At 34.7% G+C, this 20,388-nt stretch overlaps 2 protein-coding genes across 3 annotated transcripts in view; one reads left to right on the top strand and one right to left on the bottom strand.

Moving 5' to 3' along the window:
* Nucleotides 1-5: 5 nt before the first annotated feature.
* Nucleotides 6-9,380, bottom strand: LOC118276067 (transmembrane protein 230). 2 transcript variants are annotated; one of them, XM_035594204.2, is made up of 3 exons: nt 9,237-9,380; nt 1,255-1,443; nt 6-724 (listed from the first exon to the last, which is right to left on the bottom strand). In XM_035594204.2, exons 2-3 carry the CDS (start codon nt 1,280-1,282, stop codon nt 363-365), a joined length of 390 nt encoding a protein of 129 aa, XP_035450097.1. In that variant the 5' UTR covers nt 1,283-1,443; nt 9,237-9,380; the 3' UTR covers nt 6-362. The 2 variants fall into 2 exon arrangements, with proteins under 2 accessions (XP_035450097.1, XP_035450099.1); XM_035594206.2 differs by lacking the exons at nt 1,255-1,443; nt 9,237-9,380 and adding an exon at nt 1,021-1,093.
* LOC118276066 (uncharacterized) overlaps nt 9,269-20,388 on the top strand; it is a 39,157-nt gene continuing 28,037 nt past the window's right edge. The window contains exon 1 of the mRNA XM_035594203.2: nt 9,269-9,567. Coding sequence (XP_035450096.2) covers nt 9,336-9,567 — 232 coding nt within the window. The 5' untranslated portion in view covers nt 9,269-9,335. The remainder of the gene's footprint in view (nt 9,568-20,388) is intronic.

Here is a 20,388-nt window from a genome sequence, read left to right on the forward strand (position 1 = left end):
ACAGGTTAATTGCAATGTTTTGTATTTATATTGTTACAACACAAATGGATAGTTTTTTAGCAAAGCTACTTACAACCTAACATTATAATTAAAATCACATTTAAATAGACATACATACATAGACTAATAATAAGTACACCATAACATGTTAACATTAAAGTTTTACTAAAAATCAGCTAATATATTATAGTACATATATGTGCTATGGACATTGTAATCAACATTCAATAAATTAATCTACATATTATGTGGTTAATTATGCATAAAATATAACAGAAACATACAACTACATGGAAAACAACCTATAAACAGATCTAATGAACAAAAACACATAATGTAAACCTATATATTTCATATTAAAACTATTCAAACTCTGGAATGTCAGCAAAACTGTAACCGGGATACTCCTTATATGCATAATATGCTATCCTTATGTGGTATGCTCCTGGCAGAAACATGATACAGCCTAAAACTATCATAGGCCACAGTCGGTCAGAATACTTAGTGTCTATGTGCCCAGTTACAATTAAACTGCCCGCAATAAGCAGAGCTGTGCCCACAACAAACAGGAATGCTGCTAAAGATATTGCTTTCCATGGTATTTTGGGTGGTGGAACCTCGAATTGTGCATCGGAGAAGCCGCTGTCGTCATTGGACACTAGGCGATACCCATCATGTTGCCGTCCAAATCGGAATCTGGACATCTTCAAGGTCTTCAGTTGCTCTGCACAGGAAAAAGGTTACTTTTAAAACATATTCCATAAACAACTTTTACATACATTCACTCTTTAATTTTAGTTGTTATTGAAATGATAAGCCGACAAAATTACTCGAATTTTCTTGAGAAACAATTTTAGTGTTGTTATTACATACATAAATAACTCTAAACACCAATCGAAACGGCCAAGATGAAGTTATTATAAGGGACTCTATAAACTACAATTAGTCAGATGTATTTGAAGTCTCTTTTGTATTAATAACAACGTTATTTTACAATAATTATTTATTGATAATAAATACCAATATCGACCATAACAAGTGACAGTGACAGCGATCAGCAATCTGACATGAATTATTAAAACGTCAATGTCACTTTTAACCACAGACTGAGTAACCAGCCGCTCCGACCGGATATAATCTATTTCGTCAGATCTCACGCTTTAAATATTTTACACGTGAAATTCATTATTGATTTAAAAAATCAATTAACAGATTCATATTATAGTCAACAAAAAAATCCTTTTAGATACTCACCTTTAATTTGTTGCAGGAAAAGTGTCATTTATTTTGAGGTCTTTTTTCCTAACTAGGTTGATGCAATAATTTTGTGTAAAAAGCTCAATAAATAAGTAGTAACAAGTAGTTAAGCAAGGAACAATGATCCATCCATTGTCTTACGGTCGCCGCTACTCAATCTCCGCCTCCAATGGAACTTTCCGACATCTGTAAAAAAAGAAAAAATGTTTTATTTGACTATTAAGCTATTAAGGGATTTATGGCACTGTTTTTAGATTCAACGATTACAAAACTATGTGGCATTAAGGTCGACCCTAATTACCTGAGACTTTATGGGGCCTATAACAAGGCTGAACACGTATAATACGTGCAAAAATTAAAAATACTTATGCAGAACAGAATAGTATGGGAATGCCTCGTGTAAGTGCACATCTGCCTACTTCCCCGAAGATTAGAAGGCGTTTTTAATAATAAAAAGTTCAGTAAGTATAGGAACATCACCTACATCATCGTAGCTAAAAATTAACTAACGAATTTTCACAGTACAGTCACTGGATGTAAAGTGGCCTATTTTATTTCTTTTAATCACGCTAGAACAAGACTTACTAAAACGAAAAAAACTAAAACCTAATAACTTACTACGAAATTTGGCAACGCTCGACAAACTTCCCAGACGTTTCATTCGCAAAATAAAATCATGAATAAAATGTTTTGACCTATTTTCTTTTGAAATGGACTAAGTGCTCGTAATTTTAAATTACTACATATGTAGATAATTATAACAACGATGCAACGTCACGCCTTTCATCCTCGAAGGGGTAGGCAGAGGTGCACATTACGGCACGTAATTAAAACAGTATGTAAAAAATACGAACAAATTAATACCTATAGTTAATAATAAGTAGTTCAATGGACCTTTATTAAAGCTGCTGTTGATGATAGTACCTATCTGACACTAACTACCTCGTTCAATCAAAGTGAATAGTGAAGATCCCTTCACTTCAACCGAGTGACAAATTATCCACGCTTTGCTAACGCGTTTGCAACCCTTCTGCGATTGCTCAGTCGTTTAATAGGAAATCTAACTAGCTTCTCGCTTTTACTTGCGACTTTACCCGCATGATTTTGTCATAAAAGGTAGTCCCTGTCCATCATCATACTCAGTATATATTAAAGAAATAACAATAGGACTCACACCCTATTATTACATGGGACTTATAACATAAATGGTGAAAAGTGAGTGTACATTTAATAGCGGCATTACGTACCGTAATGTGCACCTCTGCCTACCCCTTCGGGGCTAAAAGGCGTGACGTTGCACTAAAAGTAACAAACAAATAATAGTACTTTCGCATTTATCATAGTATTTTGTAGCCGACCACATTAAATAGCCTTTTTAAATTTTCTTTCAATAATTCTACAAGTCCGCCATTTTAAGAAATGTTAGGCCAGTACATACGTAAGATATCTGCATTTTGATAGAAATTATTCCTCGACTCTTGGTGTATTTTCAGGTCAACGAATTTGGTCTGACCTCTATCCGAAATGCCGAATGAATTTGGCACGACACCCAACCATAAAGTACCTATTGGTCAAAAATTTCAATTCCTTATTCGATAACCATTCTCCGAATAGGATGAAAGCTTTGAAAAACTAAGGTATGATTTTTTCCACTGTCTATTACGTATTCAGCACGCCCAAGTGATTTCGTTCAGGATCCAATTTCACTCGTAGGTAGTAATGGAGAACTAATTTCCAGCCCACGTACATTACTACTGCCCACATTAATAGGAAAACCAATCACCAATTTTCTCTTAATATCAATTAATTAACGAAATGTTATTTAATACCCGATTTTGGTTAAATATCGCTACTAATGTAGCTGTAGCTACGCCGTAGTCACTGGGCTACGAAAATGTTTTAAATCTGTAGTAGTCAGTGCTACGAAAAGTCACGTTTTATTAATTAGAGTGACTACGAAAATTCGTAGCTATTTGTTACGTCGTCATTGGCGTCCGTAGCAGACATTGCGTAACCTATGCAATGTAGAACAAAATCTGTTTTCGTTACATGAATTTTATATAACACGTAACATCGCACCTTTCAATTTTCCGAAGACGTAGGCAGTGCGCGGAACAAATGTTACGTAGGTATCCCATTTGCACATTATTCTATGAATCGACTGCAATAGAATGTAGTTAAGCCATTTTCTCGTACTCGGGACACGCTTCCTGACTCTTACATGATTTCAAAATAAAAAGAACCATTAAATAGTTTTTGTCTGACTCAGGAATCAAGCCCTTTCTTCAGCAGTTGCATTTATAACCATGCAGTTACATTGTTACACACGTATGTGTGAAATCGGCGTTTCAAAAGCATGCACCATTCTTTTATAAATATCAGGCGGACAAAAAGAAGTAAGAATTCCAATATTATGTCGATTTAGTTCGTATAAGGTCTGTTTTACAAAATCAACACTCAAATCCAACATCCCTGTGTGCCTGTGTCACGCACAGATTACTCAAGGGTCGAATTTAATATCATTACATTGCATTGCACCATTTCATTATACAAATATGATACGATCGTGCTCAATCAGCATCATCCTGTATTATAAACTATTGCAATCAATTAAAAAGTAATCACTATATTAATAACCTAATTCAATGTAGATGTAATCCTATAGTAAATGCAGCAAAAATTTTGAATTCAATAGTTGTAGCAGAAAATTTCAAAAACATTATATTTCGACGTTTAATAAAGGACATCGGGCGTTTTTTACCCGATTTTTTAAAAGTCGCGAACATAAACCAAAACATTTTTAAATGAAAGTGTTTGCAATCATATTTAATATTGTGTAGTTATTTTGATTCACAATAATGGGAAAATGGAAATAATTAGTAAAATGAAAATGATATTTTAAGTTGACTATTTTTCCTAATTACTAAACGACCGCTCAGTAAGTTAAAATATCACTCCGTGGTATTTTTGTAAACCCAATCAGACTAAATCCGTCAAGTTGATGTGCATGTTTCGTTCTCACTCTCGCCCATAGTCCTAAAACTGGTATACATATGTTGCGCTCGCGCAGGTAGCTAGCTTATCTTACTACATCGCAGTCCTTCGTCATCATCATCGCAGTCCTTCGCCAAAAGTTAAGAGAAAAATATGTTGTTTTAATTATTTTTGATTCCCTTTTTCCTCTTCAATTATTGCCCAAAAACATTTATAAATATTTTTTAAATGTCCAATTTCTCCTTATTGCCACGACCCACAGATATGGGAACTATACCATTGTGAACTAGATTTAATTGCCTATCCACCGTACCTAATTTTATTTTTGTTCGCCGTAGGTAAGTGTCCCATACAAAAATGCCCGATGTTCTTTCTTTTACATCCAAAATAATTTTTGTATTAATTAGATGCAAAAATAGATATAAACTAAATTAATACTTTGACTGCCAACAAAAATCTGTTAAAGGCAAATCTCAAACTCCGCTAGCGCCAGTCATTTTAGCCCCCTATGGCGTTTAATGTGTTAATAATAAAATCAACTAGGCAATAAAATGACTGACCAACAACAGAACCTAATTATAATTCTAACCTTACCATTAACAAAAATAAAACAGTACTCAATAGAGCAGGGTTTCTTAAAGTGGGGTCCACGGACCCCTAGGGGGTCCGTAGCATGTGTACCAGGGGTCCATAGTAGGTCAGTTAAAAAACAGTCACAAAACATGATTAAATGGGAACAAAGACTAAATTAGAAATAAGAGTAGTGCCATTATTACTGCCAACTAATAAAAGTGATTTTTTCAATATAAGTTAAATTGTTTTCTTTACTTAATATTAAGATATTCTTTAATAGGGGTCCCTGCAATAGGCTAGTTTCCTACTAGTCAAATTCAATACACACAACGTCACGCCTTTTATCCCCGAAGAGGTAGGCAGAGGTGCACATTACGGCACGTAATGCCGCTATACAATGTACACCCACTTTTCACCATTTGTGTTAAAGTCCCATGTAATAGGGGGTGAGCCTATTGCCATTCAAATTCAAATTCAATACTTTTATCGAAATGTCAAAAACGTTAATTTTCTATGAATTTTGTAGGAGATCGCAACTTATGACGTCATAATTTTTTTACGTCAAATAGCATACTTATTTCATTATAAAAATTAAATAAATAATTATATCGTCAAATTAATGAATGAAAGTACGATTATTTTGGGATATTTTATTATATTGAATTGTCAAAATAATTTATTTTTGACCAAGGAAACTACCCAATAGAGGGATCTTCTCTCTTGAACAATATTCGGACACTAGTTACAACAGGGGTTGCTAGCTGGTTGGGGAATGCGTCACGCTTGCGAAGGAGACTGCGGATTTGTGCAATGTCCTTGACCTGCACCACTAGCCGCAGCGAACACATACTCCAATGCTGGTAAAATACCCTCTACTTATGTATTTGTGCTTTACATTCCATGCTGTGAAGATCTTTAACTAGATCTTGATAGTAACTGGTTGGTCTGTTTCCTTCTTTGAAGGTGAGTGTGAAGTGGTTTTTCTTTTTGCTCTATACCCTTTTTATGGATGTTTTCAGACGTTCTGTATTTTTTTACGATTGTTTGTTAGCTATTAAGATGGGGTTAAGCGTTTAAACTATTGTTTTGTTAACATATCAATTAAGAAAGAAGTTTTGTTAGTTTTATAACGATTAATGTAAATATAAGTTTTTAAACTGAAATGGTCACTAACACAAGTATTAGAACTTTGAAACGGGATATTTACCATGTTTTTTAAATTCTATGAGATGAACAGTCAGTTCATTCGTGATCATGGCGCTTGCAACAGTGCAGTGCCGAAATATCGAAACTCATAGAAATTGAAAAACATGGTAAATATCCCGTTTCGAGTTCTAATACTAGGATTAATGTAAATCTTTACCTGTTTGTGTTTAGTTTAAAACTGATTAGGTATCATCTTAAAATATGATCATTTCACAAACAACCAAAATCATCAACATTATAATAATTCACATTTATCCAAAGTCTGTCGTGTGATCATTTATTATGTTATAAACCGGTTAATGGGAAGACGGATGACCTGATGGTAAGTAATCGCCGCGGCCTATGGACACCCGAAACATCAGAGGCCTTACAAGTGCGTCTCCGGCCTTTTGGGGTTTGGAATTTAAGGGTTATTGGGCAAATCGGGGACTAGGATGGTAATTAGGCCTCCGGTAACCTTACCCACACAACGCAAGCGTTGTTTCACGTAGGTTTTCTGTGAGGCCGTGGTATCACTCCGGTCGAGCCGGCCTATTCATGCCAAAGCATGGCTCCCCCAAATCGCTCATGACAGAGATGAATGAATTTGTCACCATCCCTACTTAACTTAGTCTTGTAGTAACAGAATTAATTTTAAAAACATTAAAAGACTTAAAAATGTATGACCCCTTCTGTTACACTTTGAACATCTGGTCAGTTTTCTCCCCTTGCTAACACGTCACATTTTAATAGAGCGCTACATACTTTAAAATTAATAAAAACGTATCATGATGCTCAAGACAAAAAATACTGGCATAAAAATGGGGATACAATTTGGATCCCCATTTTTTGCAGATTTTTGGATGATTTTTGGATCATCCAAACAAATAAGTTAAGCAGCACTCTTTTTATTATCAGACTATAACTGCGTCTACTAAGAAATAAACCTCTTCGTACAGAAGAGGAATAAGCATTAACCACCCACCCTCGCTTAAGGCCTACGCTTTAGGCTTTTGGCGATTTCAAACTTATAATTTGAAATTATAAGTCCAGGTTTCCTCACGAAGTTTACAAACAGCGCTCAAGTAGATACACCTTTACAGAAATCTAGATAAGTAGGTACCTAAACTATGCTATACATAAGCCTTAGATTATTTCATAAAATGAATCTAAGCCCCCGACTTCCAGCAAAATTCAAGTTGTTTATTTTCCCGAGCATAAACAAGTAAGGCGATACATTAAAAGCTTATTAAACAGAGGATGCTTGTCTATGGAAGACAGCTACGAAAGTGCTAACGAAAATGGATAATTTTTGCAAAGATAAATTCAGTAGGTAGCAAATTAACAATAATCGTATTGAATCCGAAACTAATGTATTTTCTAAAACATTTTGAAATTAAACTTATCAAAATCTTTTTTCCTGTTTTCTTTCCATTTTAATTCATTCACCTGACCCTTAAATCATTACGAGGGTTGTAATGTTTTCCTCATAAAAGTACGTAAAACAAGAAAACACAACACTGATTTCTCAGTTCGTTTTAAAACTCATTTAACTTTTTTGATACCACCAGCGACTATGTATAAATAAACATTTTGCGTATGAATTGGTTTTCTAATAATAATTACCTACCCAATCTGCCTTTAAGAAGCCCTATCAGATTTTTTTGTGTTCCTATCCCAAATAAGGATCATGACGGAGTATGAAAATTAAAATCTATTTAGTCCGTCAGTTAGGTAATGAAAAAATATTAGACACACCGCCGAAAGTATTTGTTTTCATAAGGAAATAAAAAATACGTGTGTATTTTAAAATAATCTACAAGACGGACATTAAAATAAAAATTAGTGAAACGTGTTTTCTTTTATACTCGGTATAAAAAGAACTATGTACTCAATTACACGTCTGCTGAAGTCAACTAAATATAAATATAACTACCTATTTATAGTATCTAAGTAATTTTGCTGCTTTAAGCAATTTCATATTTTATAGACATACTTAAATCCTTACATTAAAGATTGTTGCTACACAATAAAGCTCTTCAAACTTAACATTCTCATTCAATATTAATGTCTTATGTTTTATGTAAAACAGTGAGATATTCAGAATATATTCTTAATATTTTAAACCCTCGGTGTAAAATGTTCACGTCTCATTTAGTTTGTAGCAATGCAGATACGGCGCGTAGCGTTCCTACGCGTAAACACTTTATGATATGTAGCATGTAGGTCGGTACCTAGTGTTTTCATATTTCTCACTGATTTATGTTACCCTAGTACAATTTACGATTACACACAATTCACGCTGATTGAGTCCTTAATAAATTATACATTATTAAGTCAATTACCATTACAAAAATGCCGAATGAAATAATTTTGTGCCATGGAATCTAATTTGTAACTCTCACATAAATTTAAAATAAATAATAGCCAAATTATGTTACTAAATATATTCGTCACATCATTGCTAACGGTCTGTCTGCCCTTAAAATATAGTTTTGCACGACATAAACACAGACACTGTTGTCAGCTGTGCCGCTCCTATAAACACGACAAAAGGAACATCACGAATTATATGAACCATGAAGGATAGCTACATTGAACCTCTGTTGATCTCTTTATACACCGGTTTCATTCAATGTCCTGTATAAACATCTGATATCGTAATAATATAAAAAAAATATTTCATATTTTTATCTGATGAATATTTTTCTTAGACTTATCTAATTGTGACGTGAAAATGGCGCGTGCTTAGTAACAGGGTGGGTGTCCGCCATTGCTGGAGCGGCGCCAAAACATAGAATAACAGTAACTGTTCGCGCCCAGCGGTGAAAGTGCCGCCAATCGATACTACCCACCGATAACCTGATACAAACAGCTGATCTTAACAACTACTCCCACTGCCTATACACCTCTATCAAACCATTTCTTTATGTCTTGATATGAGTATGATTACGAATTAACACCACTAATTGACATCTCACACATGCAACTAGACAAAAAGGGAATAAAGCTACGTATAGAAAAACCCTAATTTTTCAAAAAGTTCATCAAACGTCAAAGCTTTTGTTGATGTAGCTCCTCGCTGCGAATACACCTTGTTGCGAGGTCTCGACTCATTCATTGTACTTACAAAACGATAACAAAGGTACGAACCTTTGTTGTAATACACAATAAGTAAATAATATAGGTCAAAACCGAAGATTATAAAAAATATGTATAATGCTCACCTCGGTATGTAGGTAAGGCGGCAGCGCGCCAGTATAGCACATGTAGTGGCGCTGCGTGTTGGTGTATTTAGTTTAATCGCTTGCGGCGTACGAGCACGCATGCGCGGTGGTGCAGGCGCGCGCACCCTCGCCGGCTGTGACAGCGCGGCCCACTCCGCCGGCAAACCGACCTCGAGGCACACGCGCGCCCATCGCTCGCTACGCGCAGCAACGCCGGCCCCTCGCGGCCCGGAGCCCTCCTTGGCGCTTCCATCACCCTTACACTCGACACTACACCGGGGCTTACCGCCACGGACGCCGGCGTTCGCACACAGGGCTCGCCGGATAAAAGGTATACTTTTCATTATGTGTTTGCAATGACATGTCCGCCCCGGATCCGCTATTCATTTGCGGTACAATACCATATTTAATTGTTTGCCGGCAAGCAAAAAATATCCGCTGCCAGTTGAGCACCTGGGGTTGCTGCATTATGACAAAAGAGTGCGAACGCGATACGAATCCTCGTTCCTCTTTTGTCAGCTGCCGTATGTTGGTTATGCCGTTAATCCTCTAATTGTCGAGTAAGACAAAGTGTTTGACCTTTCCTCATTACGGCTTCCACTACAGCCTGCATGATTATATCGAAGTACTGTAAATATTGTAATTTACCATAGTTTTGCGTGAGCGGTTCTCCTGTCCGCGACACCTGTCAGTTACATACTTCGTGACCAAAAACGCGTGAACTCAGAAGCTCAGATGAGTTGATCAACTTCAAAGTCATTAACATTATCCGTCATTATTATCGGTTGATTTTGAAATCATGTCAAATGACTTCTGCAGTAATTTCACATTGTTACTAAGACATAAGAGTAAAAGAGTTACATTTTTTTATCGGTGATCGCGATTTTAAAGCAAAATCCGCAATTAGGTACTTTTAATAGACATTTTACTGAGCCCTTATTCGGTTTGACTCAGCAATAAAATTTTTAACAAACCATGCGGTTGTCGTGCTAACCGTGTTGTCGTCGCTATTTCGCAATACCACGACGAAACATTATCTTTTTGATGGCTTTTCTTTCAAACACTTTTATTGTCACTTTTATGTCATTATCAATTTTGGGTATGGAGAACTTTTGCAGGATTTTTAACAATCAATTTTTAACATTCAAACAATGACCTCTGAGTTTGTTTCGACATTTCTTCTCAGAGTAATTTTTATAATAATTTAAACGTGTAAAAGTACTCCTTTGTAGTCTATTTACAAAAAAAAACATTGTTTTTTTGTTTCCATTGACTCTATCGAACGGGTAATAAGACTTCAATTTATGTACGATTTTTTTGGGCACAGATTATATAAAGCTTCTCTCTATTTTATCGAACTAAGGACTCCGTTGATACTGACAGAACTAACGACCTTTATCTTTAATAGTCCTTTGAGATGCTTAATCTCCATTCTTTGAATGAAATACCATTCTATTATGGTACATATTGAGTACATTAAATACACGTCCCTTAAAATATTTGTATAAAAAAGAGGCTAACAGTCGAAACCTACCTCAATAGCGCTCCCATTGAGTGAAGCGCAATTGACGTGTTCCGAGATGCTTACTAAAGCTTTTGAACACAAAAAGGCGAAAACAAAATTATTTACAAAGACTTTGAAGTGTACTTTAAATACAAGTAAAATACGGTCGCTTTTCGAGTGATTGTTGAGACATTGTTAATAGGTATAAAAAAAATGCTAATCCATGTTTTACTTATGTCTTTTTTCGGTTAATGTAGGGGTATTCAGGTTTTGGGAGCTTGAATTCGGACGGTACTTAATAGCTCACCCCTGTGCAAGGGGAGTAGATAACAAAGTAGTGTTATCAACTCCCCTCTCTATCTACCTACATTACTTATTAAGTAGGTTTAGATTTGTCATGCTACTCTATTAAAAGGTACTTATAAACTGCTATATGAGACGAAAAAATCTTAAATAGCTTATTAGTTAGAATTTCCAAATAGGTACGTAGCTTATTTACGGGCTGCGACCATAGAGTCGTTGTCAAAAATCAATTAAAACGATAACTCAATCAACAAAATATGACCAAAATGTATACGAGAACTAAAACACTTTTTTAAAAATGGGAACCGCCTTCAATTTTCTTTACCATTTTTAAGTCAGATAATATCCCTAAAACCTTCTCCTAAGTCTGAAAAATACTATACTGAAAACCGCATCAAAATCAGTTCAGCCAAACGCGAGATAATCGTGCACAAACATACATACATACAGGTCAAACTGAGAACCTCCTTTTTTAAAGTCGGTTAAAAATTAAACAATACGCTTAATTTTACCATTTCGCGAAATAATTTCAGAGTAATAACTATATGCGTCTTATAACTTACAATCTCATAGAAAATTCATAAAAAAACTTTTATTTTCGACATTACAAAAACAGTCATCATCCCTATTAAAAACACAAACGCAACAGACTAGAAAATGAAACAGCGCGGATTCTATCAGCTTAGCTAATTGACCTTGCGACGTTGCAGTTATATGTCCTTCAAACTCGCTACTATGTGCACATGTCACTACTTTGTATGGCTGTCTGTCACGAACTCACGACAGTCACTGGATCATTGTGACATGCACTGATTTTAATATAAACTGTCCCGATAAATCATTTTGACTTGGCACGGAGGAGCACATCTACCCCACTGACACAATTCGTTTTGTTTCTTGAAAAGATTTGGTTGGTAGTTGCCAAATACGTATACGGAATTAATGGCTACTATATTTTATTTTTACGCAATATTACTATTTTAGATTTTATTTTCTAACTGACGTCATTTAATGTATACAATAGACGATTTTTATGGAATAACTTATTCAGTAACCATTAAAACTTAGTGCACGACTAAGTAGATGATGTAAATTTTAATTTTGCTTGACACAACTATTTACCTTTCCACTACAGCGTCTGCGCATCCTGCTCATGATGAAAAGTCCCTCTGTTACTCGAAACTAGTAGAGCTTTTCTCTATTAATATACGTGAGTAAACCGTGATTGTTCAGTTAATTTAGTATGTCTCATGATAGTTGTTAAAAAATATACCTAACGACAATTTTTAGCAGCCGTCCATTTAAAAAAATAAGTATAATTATGAATAATTTTAATAATACAGAAGAAAGAGAACTAAAATAGAATGTTAATGTATTATGCGTAATTAACAGCAGTAACCATTTCACAGATCTTATCGAATCTTACAGAGCGACACGCCAGAGGGCCGTCTGACGAAAATCATATTTATTTTTACTCTGTGGTATTTTAAACATTATTCTTCAACATTAAATAAATTTAATGTATAAACACCTTTTGGTCACCTAAAGTAGCAATCTAGGTAACCAAAAACTGACTAACTACCAAAATTAATAATCGAAATCAATAAATGTTTTTGGATTAACATCGATTTTATAGATTCGTTTCGTGAAGTTCGTGTCAAAGATCGATCCAGATAATTAAAATCGTTATTAATTTGTTAAACGTTCAAAGTGAGATTAACTTATCAAAAGGTCGCAATGTTTGTCTTCTTGACCTGTCGCCAAAACTGAGGAATATTTCGATGAATAATTAATTGTATTGATTTGTTTCGTAAATAAAGTTAATTTCGTACAAGCTGACCCGGCAAACTTCGTACTTACCGCCTCAATAATTTAAACCTTCCCTGGACTTCCACAAATAATTCAACACCAAAATTAGCCAAATCGGTCCAGCCGTTTTCGAGTTTTAGCGAGACTAACTAACAGCAATTTATTTTTATATATAAGAAGAAAAAAGGTTCTTTACAATATTGTGATTATTGTTATAAAGAACAATGAATCAAAAATACCTATTTAATCAGAATAGATAGTACCTACCTTCGCTGGTGGTAGGTACCTGTGTAAAGTTCTTGAACATTTCACAAAGGAGTTTGTTCTTCCACATCCTTCTTCATTCTTCAATGCCAGGATGTGGTGAAGAGTGCGATACTCTTATAAGCTTTCCGCAAAATTGTTCTCCCGAGCTCAAAACGTAATTATTTTTGAATTTTCATTACTTGGAAATGTAATATGCGTAACGTTTCTCAACGTTAATTAATATAACTGTCTCATACCGCCGTACTCAGAGTCATTTAATGATTAATTAACCCAGTCCTTAGCAATTGTTTTCTATACAAAATCGTTACTGAGGAATAGTTTAAGTAATCAATAAATGGCTCTGGGTGCGGCAGATAGTGTTGTTTTACGAAGATTTTTATTGTTATAATCTTAATACGTAATAGTATACTCAATACAATTTTAATTTATTACTTGCTTTAATAGTATTCTCGTAATTTCTTAACTAATTTAAAAATATTAAAGCCCTGTTACACAACCTCTAGTTAAGCTTCGAATAGTCTAACGAGCGAATCATTTAACGCAGGTACTTTCATTTCAGAAACGTGTCTATTAAAACAGAACCTTATCCAGTTTGAAATAGATTGTAAAATAAAAAAGAACTAAACCATTCCCGCTGAAAGTATGTCGAGTGGTTGTTAGATGAAATGGCAGAACCATTTCCATATCATTTGTCTAACAGCTCCGGAGTTACTGGTATTTAAGACTGATGTCTTGGCAGCGGTAAAAGCGTGATAGAGTGCCACCACATCCACACTTCCTTAAGACACAATCTTGTGTAGGAAATGAAGATGCAGTGTACTTTGGAAAGCTTTTAAATAACAACAAAATAGTAGCAAATACATGTAATTAATGTTGCTGTAACATTTGGTAATACTGATAAAAACATAGACTTTTTTATATATATTTCAAGTATTACAAGAAAATAACAAAACATATACATAAACATAACTCTGAACTACGCAGCACGCCTACTAATACAACAAGACAAAATATTCCATTTACACTAAAGAAAAACACCGACAGCAGACATATAAGTTGACATATCGCAATGCCTGTCTCGTGTCTCGTAAAAGGTCATATAGAGTATCAACAAACGACCTCAAACGAGACGAGAGGACCAGACATTACTGAAATCCAACGCTATTGTCCTTGTACGAAGAAATTCAGCTAAGCCGACACAAAAACTAGGCTATCGAGTCGGCTCCCATTCAGTGCGACTATCGATCTCCACTCTAGCACCACTTCTCTAACAAAAAACATCTTAAACTCGAACGAACGTTTTACTTTCGTTTCGGTTACTAACTGTAAAATGTTTAATACAACCCTAGAACCACTCTGTTCTTCGCCTGTAGCTATTAAACGGCTCTTTATTGCCAGTTCCACGAACAAAGTGAGCTTTAAAATGTTATAATAATAAGAAACTATTTATCTTCTTACGTTGCAGGCTAATTGTCTAATTAACTTAGTTTTTGTTGTTAGTTAATAATTTAAATGCGCCTTAATGGAGCATCTCAGGTTGAAAATTCCGTAAACAACGTTTTGAATCTAATCTAAAATATCAAAAAGTCTTTAATGTCTCTAAACTTTATAAATCGAATAATATTTCGGTTCTAACCGTTAAAATTAAATAGGATCAGACGCCATCTTTGGACGGGTAGATCGATTCTAAATTCAATTTTAAATGTGGAATATTCTCATATTTCGAGGTGAATGGATGTAAGAATGTTATGAAGCCAACCCGCATTCATACAGGATTTGCGCTGTCGTTCAAGAGAATGGGACAAAGGAATTTATTTTCTATTGAAATATTCCGCGGCATGGCAGCGCAACGACTAAGTCTTTTAATACTTAAAAATAACACGTCTCTACTCTCTTTAAGGAATTTTGCCAGTTTTACTATTTTATTTTTGTAGGTAGGTACCTAATAGGGGATGAACGTTTTGTAGGATTTGTAACTCCTCTGGTATTGCGTATGCCAAAGAACGTCGCCAATTGATTACTTACCATCAATTGAATCGACGAATCTTCTCGTTTAATCTATCTTACCATTTTTTTAATAAACTAATCTGAGCTAAGCTTAATTCACGGGATAATCTGAAACTTAAAAAGCTACAACTATTACGGCCGTACTTAGAAACGAGATAAAAACTTTTGAAATTGCCTTCGCAAAAACGGAGATTGGAACACCAATCTGCATGATTTACTTTAGTTTTTTTTTTGCAAAGAAAAAAATCTTTTTTCGGTCAACTGATTGGCAGCACTGCTAAATGCTCAAGTCTAAAGTGACTGACGTATCAAATGTTTACAGTGAATGTGCATTCACATATATGGCAATAGGCTCACCCCCTATTACATGGGACATATAACACAAATGGTGAAAAGTTGGTGTACATTGTATAGCGTAATGTGCACCGCTACCCCTTCGACATTAAAAATGGTGTTACATTGTGTGTTTGATGAGCATTCACATTCCACCTATCAAAGGAGATGGCTAAATGACTGACCCAGGCATAATAACATCCTCAGGGATGTGGTGACGGCGCCCTCTCGCGTCCGGCACTGATACAAGCCTTGCGTAGCGAGGGGGCTGGGATGCCATCTCCTCCTTCTGCGAACAGTCATGCTAGCTGAGGCGGGGCGCGTGAGGGAACGAACTTCCTCACGCCCCCCGTTCCTACTCTTGCTTTTAGAGCTGGTAGCCCCGGTAACCCGCTAGGTAGTCCGCGGCTCTAGACCTGCCAAAGGTTAGGTCTATGCCTTATAGCTACTAACACCCTCTAGAGATGCCAGAACTTTGTTCAACAGTGGACGTATTTGGTGATGTAATAAGATTATAGAATCTCGTTTTTTCCGCTCATCGATTTCTCTGAAATCATAAATAATGGATAAATTATTAGTGTATTCATCAGTTGCCGATAAATGTGTATAATTGAATTAAATTATTTACTGAAGTAGCTAATTAAGTAAACACAGATGCCAACTTTATATATTAGTACTGTTCAGAAATACTAGTTGTTCTTAATTACAAAATATCAATTTTTAATTATGCGGCTTTATTTATTTAGGTACCATTTTTATACATTTATTTTATTTATACTTTGGTAGCCAAGGATTACCTTACACTCTACGAAAGGTTCTTATGGTGGCTCTCTCAGATGGGAGCCCTTTTTTCAATAGTATTTGGTGATGTAATAAGATTAGGTAGAGAATCTCATTTTTTCCGCTCATAAATTTCTCTGAAATCGTAAATAATGGATAAATCATTAGTATATTCATCAGTTGCCGATAAATGTGTATAATTGAATTAAATTATTTACTTAAGTAGCTGATTAAATAAACACAGATGGCAACTTTATACATATATTGGTACTGTTCACTAATACTAGTTGGCAACATTTAATTGCATTTCTTTTATTTAAGTAAGGACCTCTTTCGTGTAACGACGTCTTCAGTAAGTTCTAGTTTATAATTTTCTCTTTTAGTCATTCGTTTTATTAATTACGTTAGTTAAAAGTTAGTGAAATTATGAAAAATCTTAATAAACAACGAAAATATTTTTCAATGAGGACGAATTTTAAGTACAACTATTTTGCACAATAGTTAAAACATAACTTATTTTAAAAAGTGTTGCTTCGAATATGTTTCATACTTATTACAATTTACATTCATTTAATGTAAGCTTAAACCTCTAAGCTTAGCGTTTCTTTCAAACGCTTATCATTGTTCTATAAAGGCAATAGTGTGGCGCCATTCTTTGTTTGTCAAAACAGAACATAGTAAAACCGCCATGCATATTTATTCAACCTCGATTTGGCGGCTCAATCATTTCGTACGCAAACGAATCAATACCTATACACCAGGGTGCTTCTGAATAACCGTCAACAATTTCATTCAAACTCTGCTTACATATTTACGTATAATGCCAAGGCCATACTAAATATTAATTTCCATCACCAACAACATTCATTTAGAACGATTTTACTAAGTATCGCCTGTAAAAATTGGTCTGAATAACACCATAAATCTTGTGGAAAGAACACGCAATCATTGTTGCTGTAATCGTTGGAATTAGATAATATTATGGAGGGATGGGCAGAGGTGAATTGAAGAACACTCGCCATTTGAAAAAGGTGTCATTGAATGAAGTCATAAACCGAATAATATGTTGTGTATCTTAAACATTTACGCTTAAAACTCTAATTTTGCAAGTCACACATCTAATATAAAATTTCTATATCACAATGTTAGTTACCGTACTCCTCCGAAACGGCTTCACCGATTTTTACCAAATTTTATATGCGTATTCAGTAGGTCTGAGAATCGGCTACTATCTATTTTCTAGAAATAATTTATAAGGCAAAACAACGTTTGCCGGGTCAGCTATATAAAAATATATTCAAATAATGAAGTGAAGGTATAAATATAATACGTTTGAATTAGACGTGATATCAAATTAACTCGTAGAGTGTGACATTATACAAGTATACAACTGCCCTGAGCAACAACTGTCATGTCATACAAAACATAACATTACGGCTGTTCTTTCATACGGAGTACGCAGTAGTATTGCAGACAGTTTTGGACAATTAATAACAATGTTTTATGATTGAACAATTAATTATTTCTGTTATAACAGATCATAGTTGTCAGTTGTCTTGTGTCATAAAAGGAATAGTGTGTTGCGTATGCAATATTTTTGCATTAATGAACGTTAACACGTGTGCCTCATGTTTGGACAAAGCTGGCACATTCATTGACGGATAGAATGCAATATGCGTGTAATATACGGCGTGCAAACAAACGCATAATGATGCATATAATAAAAGTAGTTCCATAGAACGCAGTAGCACTATTTTTGTTAGACACCTGTTTCATGTGTGAGTCTTAACTGTATTTAAATAAAATGTTATGTACATCATCACATAAACACCCATTGCTGACTAAAAATCTGATCTTTTGTGAGTCTATGTCAAAAAATTCACATCCCATACTCGATACCATAAAACTCAAGGTAGGTCTATAATATACCATGATTTTACTTTCTTATTTATAGTTAAAAATGTGCTCTAGATAGTCGACGGCTTAGCCACATTTAAGAAAAAATAAAACACTGCTTCTGCCTCGATGATCAAACGATGTTAACCTAGACTCCTGTCTACGATGAAAGATAATAATATAGTCAACATAATAATGTTGCAGAAATAAATATAGGCAAAAATCAAATTAGTTTTTAGACTAAACTCTCGATAAAAAATGTTGAAGGTGGTAAATCATCCAATGACTTCTCCCGCCTTGGACGAGGTGACAGGGAGTGTCAGACTCTCACTGACTAAAAATCATCCATTCTTACTCCTGCTTTTCAAGCCAGAGTCCCGGTAAACCCGCTAGGTAGTCTGCAGCTCCGAATTAGGCATCAGCCCCACTGGGCCCCATCTGTGGTGGTCTGATGGCTCTATGAGGCGCGCACGGAATCCGACGCGCCGAACGCACAGGCGTGTCTGAAATAACACTTTTAAACACGGTATTTCAATTTTACCGAAATATAGTTTTATCCATAATTTGTAATATTATTCTAATCTAATATTTTGACATTTCAGTAATCCAAGTTAAAATGAATCTGAGATGTCATTAAAAACTTATTTCATAAAAACGTATTCGAAGGAACTGGAAAGTTCAGCGCTCAAACGTGGGCCGATCACTTGATACATGGCCTTAATAAACTTATTTCGAAGAAATTCTACCTTAATATTCAGTGAGACACATAATTTCGTTTTTCATCTTCATGAAATTACATTCTTCATGAAATTACAGTATCAAAAGATATAAGGTTACATTTTTTTCTTTATTTTTGCCGATGACAGGTCAATATTTTATTTAGTAGAGGGAGGTGTAATGAATTTTCGATATCTACATCTTATTCTATCATCTACTTTTTCTAATAAATAAAATTCGAATGTCTGTTTGTAATATTAAAGTAATCGCTTTTTACTATATGCATATGAATATACATACGATACATACACCAAATTAATATTTTTGTGTCTGTCTGTTTGTTCTGGCTAATCTCTGAAATGGCTGGACCAATTTTGACAGGAGTTTTATTGGCAGGTAGCTGATCTACCAAGGAGTAATTATAACTTAGGCTACTTTTATTAGTCACAAAGTCTGTCTTCCACGTTAGCGTTAGCTGCTGACATCAGATAGAATAGGACTACCAAATTTTATTTCATATTAACAGTTATCCGCTGACTGAATTAAGCCATTTAAAACATAAACACGCTCAGTAGCAAATACGGTATCAATACTTGTACTTACTACCTATCCTATTTACTAGAGTGGTATAGTTTTGTTTGCAGAAAAATACACACAATTTAACGTGTAATTTTTATGTATTATTTCTCTTTTATGTCCATTTACCATTGTAACGACAATACTTATTGCAAGATTGTAGCTCGTTGCATTATCCTACAATAATAGAGGTAGTCAACTACTAGAGTAGTTCTATTCTACAATCTTTCCATTGTACTTTGTGCCTCTACTACATAAGTACCGACCTACTTTATCTATTGTTTTGGCTTTGAAGACTTGTCCGATTCGCAGCCACGGACAAACTTGTTCGCTATTTGATTTTTGCACGGTTATAAGAATTTTGTACGTTGAATTCGATTTTTTAAAGTCCGAATCTCATTATGTAAGTTTTTAGTAAGTATTGTATTGAATTAAGGTCAATTAGGTACGTATTTTAAGGATGGTTATTTAAAGTTGATACTTCAACAGAATAATTAATAAAGTTTTTTCTTAGTTGTTTAGCTTTCAACTTTTAATTTGACTTTCAAAGTACCTAACTTAAATTTTAATATAATTATCAATTTTTATTATCTTATACATATCAATTATGTTATTTTATCCCACTAATATTTTAAACGAGAAAGTTAGTTTGTTTGGGTGTTTGTCCGTCAATCACGCTGAAACTACTGAACGGATTTTGATGACATTTGGTATATAGACAGGGTATGAGCTGACTTGGGTGATAGGATAGGACTTTTTTGAAGAAGCTGCTGGCAGAAGCTAGGTTTTCATAAACTACTCCAGCAAACGAATCCTCATTAGGTACTTAAAATATATCATACTAAAGGCAAAATCTTTCTATTGATTTAATAGTGCGTTAGTCACTAACGTGATTGCTCACAGAGACTAGGCATTGGATGGTCGCCAAAAATAAATCAACTCCTTTAATAATACATTCAT

This window comes from Spodoptera frugiperda, chromosome 31 (assembly GCF_023101765.2).
Source record: "Spodoptera frugiperda isolate SF20-4 chromosome 31, AGI-APGP_CSIRO_Sfru_2.0, whole genome shotgun sequence".
In the NCBI taxonomy this organism is placed as follows: Eukaryota; Metazoa; Arthropoda; class Insecta; order Lepidoptera; family Noctuidae; genus Spodoptera; species Spodoptera frugiperda.